We start from the raw sequence: 8,624 nt of genomic DNA, 5'->3' as shown, positions 1-8,624 counted from the left end.
TTTGCCTACACTAACCCAAGACACAACTGTCCTTCTGGCTTAGGGCCTCTTCCCTGTCTTAAATATTGGCAGCTAAAAAACACAGATGACGGCGATCCCTCTGATGTGCATAGCACAGAGTGAAGTGAAAGCACTGGAGGTAATCAGGGTAAAGTGACTGCACCTGCAGGAAGGAGTGGAGTTCGTTAACAGTTTACTGATTAAAGGATTGGATGTTGTTGATTTTAAAAGAAAATGTAGACATACTAATGATGATCATGAAGAGCCTGATACTCTCAGGTGATCTGTGTGCCGTGATAAATGGGGTGTGTTTTATTGAGTGAAGGGTGTTAAATTATTGTGTAGAAGGTGTAAAATTGGTGTGATAAAACTTGGCCATAGCCGTTTTTGGCCCACTGTGGTTGCCACATTTCATACTGTGTTGTATACTTTTTAAACAAGGAAAATTGCTGCATGAGCTTGTTAGGATCCTTGAAATCAATTTTTAAAATAAAATAAAACAAAATAAAGGATCTGTCTAACTTGGGAGCTGCTGTCATACTGACGTAACCACAGTAACAGGTTTCTGTTACATCCTACATGTCTTTGAAGAAATATTCTCAGTCCAGCTGAGGATGTGGTCCCTGCCAGTCATAATGGTAGTTTAAATGCCCTTTTAGGTATGACCTATACATTTCTGCAGTATGTTTATCCACTTTGTAAAGGCATTTGTATAAATTTGTGTTACAGAATCAGTCACAACCATTAGTTTTATATCTGCAATAAAACCTTTCACCTATATAGCATAACAGTGCAATTCTTTAATGCTTCTTTAAGCTGTTTCAGATATTAAACTTTGATGATGGCTATAACTTCACCTCGGTGTGTCCTTGGTCCTCTAGGTAGATGCCCGAGGTTTTTGAAATCTGGTGAGTGAGATCAGACTGCAGAGATCCTGATCCTGTAAAAAAAAAAATTAGGAGAAAAAACATCACTGCACACTTTCATGAAATGAATTAAAGTTGATGAAAGGAAGAAAAACAGGTTAAATTAGAACAGAGCTCTGGGAAGGAAAACAATACAACATCATCTGTTTTTATTAAATGTGATCTTCAGCCATTAAATTGTGATGGAGATGGCAATACCAAGCCAGGTGTGTGACCCGGGAATCTACTGAGCAGGCGATCGGTTTATAGCTTGAAACTTACACACACGATCACTGAATGAACTTCCTGCTGTGAGGCAACAGTGCCAACCACCACATTGTCAAAATTCATTAAAAAATTTTTTAAATGTCTTTGTAGAGTTTAATAAGTTCTCTCTACTGTACAACATATGTCCTTTGCACGGGCTATAAGCATTGCTCTGCACAGTAAAATGGTTACATCTATGTCACTCATTTATTTTTATTTTGTTTTGATTTCCTGCCCTGTATCAAATCCATCATACACTCTCAGCTACAAGTACCGATACACTAATAAAATATTGAAACTGATTATGTACAGTCTACAATCTTTCCATGCATAAGATGAATAATCCATATTGAGGTTGTCATAATGAAAGGGTTAAATAGCTGTTAGTGTGCCTTGTTTTGCAACATGTTTCACAATATAAAAAAACATAATGTCACATCTGATTTAAAAACATGAGGACTTACACATAAGCTTTAAATAAACCGTCCTTATCTTTAAATCTAATCTCTCTTCTTCCTCGCCTGTGCGCTTTCTTATCTTTCTCCATCTCTGAGTGAAGTTAGCTCTCTTTTTTTTCTCTTCCTGTGAAATATAGCAGCTGGACCTTTAGTTAGCAACACACTGTGACAAACTGCACACAAACAATTTGTGTGCAGTTTGCTAATGTTTGTTGGTTTGTTAAGGCTCAAATAGGTTTGACGTGATGATAAAATAATTACCCCCAAATGTGTTAAAGCAAAAGTGACAAGACTGTTTTGAAAAGGAATAATAATATTATTTAATAAAAATAAAAAGTAAAAACTACTCACGGAAAGTACAGTACCTGGAAATTGTAATTTAGTACACCAACAAAATATTTGTACTTTGTTACTTCCCACCTCATGTGACAACGAGGCGGGGAGAGGTGCTTCAGCCGAGATTTTCAAAACATGATGTGTCCTACAAAAACCATCAGAGTTCAGAACAGGCTTAACCTATAAGTAAAGCTATCACCTGGGGATTTAACTATAACTGCAAATTAAACCATAACATATGGGCTCCATGGAGCGCCAGCCTGCTGCCTCAACATGCAGAAGCTGCCAGTGGCAGTTTGGTAGGATGTAGAAGGTAGGAGAATCCAAACAAAATATCACTGCAAACTTTAAATATGCAAGTACAAATCTAGCAGTACTTTCTGGATGAAAGCATGAGAGAAACTCTCTCTGGGTCCCTCCCATGTAGCTTTGACCAAAGGCCGCAAAAGTACAGACACTGCACTTAAGTAAAAGTACAGCTACTCTGGTAAAAGTTTAAATACTTATTCAACTTATTTAGACAAGTGAAAGTGAAAAAGTGCATGCTCAGAAATGTACTCAAAGAAAGTAAAAGTTTTTTTTTTTCTGAGGACATTTCTACCAGTTATTCTTGTGCAACACAAACTGATCCTCGCGCTGTATGAATATAATAAAATGTTAGCACATGGAATTGCAAACTTTATTTCAGTGTAAATTATATGTCTAAAAAAAGCACTCGGTTTGCCCCATGATTGGAAGGTTGGGGGTTCAAATCCACCAAACGGCTACCCTGAGGTACCCCTGAGCAAACTACTATCTCTACACACTGCTCCTAGAGTACTAGATTGGTGGCTGTCCAAATGCAGAGGACTAATTTCCTACAGGATTAATAAAATATACATTATTATTATTTATCTCCAGAAGACTTTTTTAGTGTACAAGCTGTGATCAGCTGAAGTTAGCTCTCATTCTTTTCTCACCTTAGGACGTACAGCAGCAGGACCTTTAGTAGACATAATGTGCAACTCACTGCATACAAGTTGTTTGTTGGCTGATATTTGTTAAGCTGATTCTTGCAGTGTGCTATTAAAACTAAGAAGGCATGTACACATTCACACATGTGGCACAGAAACATACAATGGCTCGTGGTCTGATGGAAAATAGTGTTTGTGTTTTTTTGATCAGCTGTTCCACACAAATTTCAGGTTTATATGGTGGATAGTTTATAATGATCAGTGTTGGGAAGGTTACTTTTAAAATTTATTCCATTACAGAATATAGAATACATGCCCCAAAATGTATTCTGTAACGTATTCGTTAAGTTACTCAATGACAGTAACGTATTCTGAATACTTTGGATTACTTAATATATTATCATGCTGTTTACAACTACATGAATGTACCATTGCTGTGATTTATTACTGTTACTGAAGGTTCGTGGCTGCGAACCGTAGTAAAGGGACCTCTGGCTAATACGGTGGGTTCTCTGTTGGGCTCGTAGCCGAAAAATAGCTTTACTTTGTGTGTAAAATAGCTTTACCGCTGTGTAATCCATTTATTTCAACAAAGTAACTGTATTCTAAATACCACCTTTTTAAACAGTAACTGTAACGGAAATGTTAATGATTATGTAATATATATCTGTGGCAAATGTAGATATGTTTTATGATCTACTGTTGTTAGAAATATTGCTAGGAAAATTAGTGGAAATATGTAGTTTTGCATCCCCGATTCCTGGATATTATAACAATTTTATTTATTTAAAATGATATATTTTGCTATAATTAACAATTGCTCTCTGATCTGCTCCCTGAATGGCATGCCACCATATAGCTCCATCTTTTATTTTATTTTCTCCCTCTCTCCTCCACCTTTCCTTTGATCGTCCAGTGCACTGTGCAGCTTGTCTAAATGTCCTATATGCAGAGACGTGGGCCTTGCAGTGTGAGAAGAGGAGGCTGCATGTGTAAATACATGCAGTTTGAGATACCAGATATGAACAGTGCAGCGAGAGCATGAAGTGTAAATGACAGTTCTACACGATATGCAAATTCTAAGAGCTCTATCAACCTATTTCAACTCTCATGCAAAAGAAAAGTTACTGCACAAAGGTCTTGTTTTTACCTGCATTCTCATACTAGGCTCATCTTTTATCCATAATTCCCGAGAAGTCAAAACGTTTTTCTAAGACAGTCATATTTTATTACTTAAAAATGCATCTTATGGCTGTCAACAACATTAGTGTTCACATGTTCTAAGATATATACGTTTATTTATTTTGTGGCTTGGAGATTACAGCATCAGTACAATCTAATGTGTGCTTTCTCACGCAATGTGAGCGAGCGAGTAAGGAAGCCAATCGAGTGGTTGAAAACCACATAAAAATAAGTTCCTGCTCAGCTGTCGCTCACTGTTAAATAACTGGAGCACTCAGACCACATCACCCCTCCTCTTTGAAGCGGTGGAAGACAGTTTCTTGGTTTGGCCTCGGCCATCATCAGTTTACCTATATACAAATAAATCTATCAATTACTAAATTAACTGAAACTGAAAAGAGAGTTAAACACAAAATGAGAGTGAAGAAAGACAGACAGTCAGAGACACTGTATACTGGCAGCTCCTTTACTTTTGGTTGTTCTGTGTGGGTGAGACAACTAATCTCACCATGTACATCTTGAATAGGTTGAGTATAGATGATATAGTTTCAATAAAAACAATTTTATGACAGAAATTTGTTGGACATATCACATTAACCAACTTTAGTTCCTGAAGAAGATTTTGAAAACGTATCCAATGTGAGCACACAGAAGAACATGGATTACAGAAGATCATTAGATAATCTCATCTGAGTACGAGCCAACAGATGAGTAAACTGCACTGAATAAAAGTTTCAGACCATGTGGATGTTCCCCTCTAAATTTAAGTAAACTGAGCATAAAGGACATGCCACTTCATTTAAAACACATGATCACAAGTTGAACCAGGCACAAAGCAACAAATTGCAACGAGAACATCCGGTGATGAAGATGAGTCTGTTATCATCGTTGCAGCTACATATCAGTGACTGAACTACAAGTATCTACTGGTAATGAAGATACTCTGTAGTCACATCTTCTTCCTCGGAACTCTACATTAGCATCTACTATGAGTAAATCTCACATTTCAGTGAGAATGAAGGAATTTATATTCCTCTATTTATGAGGAAACAATAATGTTTGATTTTGTTTGTATTTAGTCACAAAATGCTGAATCATTAAAGACTTTAATTTAATTAACTTAAACCAGGATTGCCACAGACCATTTAAAAAAAATATATAATTCAATTGTAATTTTTTTTAGATTTAATTAACAAATATATGCGATTTCCTTTGCAACCTTTTTCTAATTATACTTTTTACATTTTATGCCTCTCTGAGAGTCTGGGTTTCCTTCAGAGAATATTTTCAGCTTAAAGGCAACAATCTGTCTTTTCCTTTAACAGCATGATTAGTGAGTTGGAAACTAGTCAGCTCCTCTGATCATGAAAAACACCTAAAAACCACTTCCTGCCCAGCTCTTTTCTAAATTACTGCAACTCTCAAGAACACTCTTTCTTCTTTGAAGAGCTCAAGAAAACTTCATCATGAAACCTGGCGGGAGACAGCTTCTAGGTTTGGTCTTGGCCATTTTCGGAGTCCTGGGGAGCATCATCAGCTGTGCTCTCCCCACATGGAGATCCCCTGAGTGGAGGAAATCAGAGGGTTTGTGGAAGTCCTGTAACTTTGATTATAGTTACTATCCACGACCAACAACAGAGTGCAAATCTTATGATTCTCTGCTGGCCTTACCTCAAGACCTGCAGGCTGCCAGAGTGCTCATCGTCATTGCCATCATTGTCGGGATCTTTGGAGTCATGGTTGGTGTTGTCGGGGGCAACTGCACCAACTTGGTGTCAAATACGAGGAAAAATAGCAAAGTGGCTATAGCTTCTGGAATTATCTTCATCATATCAGGTGTCCTGGTGATCATTCCAATCTGCTGGAGCACCATCACAACTCTCACCATGTTGAGAGCGTCTTACTACGGACCTCCATTGATGGGAGCCTCACTCTACATCGGCTGGGCATCTGCAGGGCTGCTGTTACTGGGAGGAAGCCTCCTCTGCTTCTTTTGTTCACTCAGTAATGAGAATGGCTTTAAAGCTGAATACTCCAAACCTACCTCTGTGTAAAAATATATAAATACTTCTATAAACTAAATAAATTTAAATGTATACAGTCTCTAGGGATCAAGAGAAATGTTTTAGAAAAGCTTTACTGTATTTTTCTTGAATGAGTAAAAAAATTAAGCATGGAATGTGACCAAAACAGGCAAAAATGTTTGCAGTGTAAGTGTGTAAAACAAATATTTCTTTTAGTCTCTTTTTATATTATATCATAAGTATAGAAACAGGGGTTTTTCTAGGTAGTCTTCTTCATTTCAAATTTCAAAAAAGTCTGACAGGGAAACCGATGTTTTAAGTGTAGGCCAGGTCTGTGATTACTCTTTCATCACTGAACTGTTGAGTGCTGTCACTGATTTGTATCCACGGTGTGAATAGTGTCCTCATTTTTCTTTTCTTTTCCTTCTTTATGTAAGATTGCATGCCAGTAAAATTTTATAATAAGTGATGGTGTATATTTACTTTTTTTTTTTTTTATTTGATCATGATGGATCTTTTTCTGTGAAGGTTTAATAAACATAATCAGAATGTGTTTGTGTTTATGTAGATCTCTCATGATTTAAAAGACTAATGAGACTAATCATTGAAGATCAAAAGGAGAGGAAAATATTTTTAATAAAGACAACACTGTTGAGCTTCATTTTTTTGCATTTCTAATTTACAGTGTAAAATATTTGTTGTAAAAACCAAGCAATTAGTGTCTGTATACGTGTGTGTCGGTCTGTGGTTACGCTTTATCATTCAAGCAACAGGCTACATGTACTGCAGGAAACAAATGTTCATCATAGTTAATAAATGTAGTTGCATATGCAGTCTAGTTCAACATTAAAGAAAGTTATTTTGTAATACATTAAACCACAAATTAAAAATCATATAAAAGAAGAGTCAGTTTTAATTTGCTTTATTACTTTGAAAGTGCTTCTAGGCAAAGCTAAACTAAACTGACATTAAATAGCAAACCACTGCCACAGAAGTTGTCCTATAAATAGTTCAACCTACTTTCTGCACACGTTTTCTGTGCTAAATGTTTCACAATGAAATAACATGTTAGTATCAAACCCAGCATTCACATGTGAAGACTGATAACATTTGTTTAATGCTAATGTTTTGTTCTATTTGTGAGGGGAAACACAAAAATTCTTGTGTAGATATTTTTTTTTCACTTTAAAAACATGTAGTAGTTTGCCTTTGCATGTAAATGCCAAATTATAACCTCAGTGTGTGAGATGCTGGTGTTTTTTCACCTCTGAATGCAAACATAGAAAAAAAGACACTGGATGGTCTGTTTGTCTTTTTCTAAATAAATGTGTTGTGAAATGTTTAATTCATATTTAACAATTAAATTATAGCATTTTCTTAACCTATAATATATTCAATTACATCAACACTGTTATTATTAGTTTACCCACAGGGAAATGTGGCATTTCCAGTTTTAAAGCAGGATTGGAGAAACTTGTACAAAAATAAAGAAATTACTGTAGATCGCACATCGGTGGAAATCATACCTATAGTAGCATATATTACCACATTAGATTGGTTACTTTTTATAAATACTTAGAAGTCTACAATGTCTATAATGTGAGTGTGTTTACCTGTCAAACACGAGGAAAGTGTTTGTGTGAGAATCCATTAGTGTTTTCATTCTCTCTTTAAAGAAGACTGATATTCACACTGTCATGGTTCTGGGTCATTCGACCCAGCATTTTGAGTTTATGATTTCTTTCTGTTGTATTGTTATGTTTTAGTTTTCTGTTACTTAGTTTAGTCGTGGTTTTTCCTGCTGAGTTATTTCTACTCCTGGCACATGTTTTCACTTTTCATTAAGTTCCTGTCTTCCTGTGTCACCTGCTCCTGGGTCCTTTCCTCGCCACACATGATTTGCTTCCAGATTGTTACACACACACACACACACAGACACACACACAGACACACACACACACACACACACACACACACACACACACACACACACACACACACACACACACACACCCTACTTTAGCATCTGCTGTGAATAAATTTCACACTTTTTAGTGAAACATATTTGATTTTGGTTGTGTTTTATCACCTCAATTCTGAATAAATGAAAAGTTGACATTGAAACTAAAGTACCCCTGAGGTAGTGTTATTTTTTCCACTATTATCTGTTGGGGACATATAGCAGTTCATTTAGAATAGTTAGTATCATTCAACTAAAAAAAGAGCTTTTTCAAAATATTTCAAATGATAAAATAAGCAATTATATCGTTGTGCCTCTTTTGGTACATGCATCTCTGTAACTCTGTGTTTCATTTAGAAACACTTTTTTAGCTAAAGGGCAGTACTAAATAATCAGCCAACTTTAAAAATGTGAATACTCATTGAGGAAGCTACAGACGTCTCTGATTATAAAAACCACCTACAAACCACTTCCCACTCAGCTCTTTGCTCACAGATAAGCTACTGCAGCTCTCAAGAATACGCCAAGAAATCATTATA

At 36.2% G+C, this 8,624-nt stretch overlaps 1 protein-coding gene across 1 annotated transcript; it reads left to right on the top strand.

Moving 5' to 3' along the window:
* Window positions 1–5,567: 5,567 nt before the first annotated feature.
* On the top strand, window positions 5,568–6,155 carry LOC102792732 (claudin-4-like). The gene has a single exon (XM_006785182.3). It carries the CDS (start codon window positions 5,568–5,570, stop codon window positions 6,153–6,155), a length of 588 nt encoding a protein of 195 aa, XP_006785245.3.
* Window positions 6,156–8,624: the final 2,469 nt, after the last annotated feature.

Source organism: Neolamprologus brichardi, chromosome 10 (assembly GCF_056152115.1).
Source record: "Neolamprologus brichardi isolate AB-2024 chromosome 10, ASM5615211v1, whole genome shotgun sequence".
Lineage (NCBI taxonomy): Eukaryota > Metazoa > Chordata > Actinopteri > Cichliformes > Cichlidae > Neolamprologus > Neolamprologus brichardi.
Note: the sequence above shows the minus strand (reverse complement) of the source record. Positions and strands in the feature narration are given on the sequence as shown.

What these genes read in the sequence shown, in the direction of transcription:
- LOC102792732 (XM_006785182.3), top strand. Translation starts at nt 5,568, where the DNA reads ATGAAACCTGGCGGGAGACAGCTTCTAGGTTTGGTCTTGGCCATTTTC.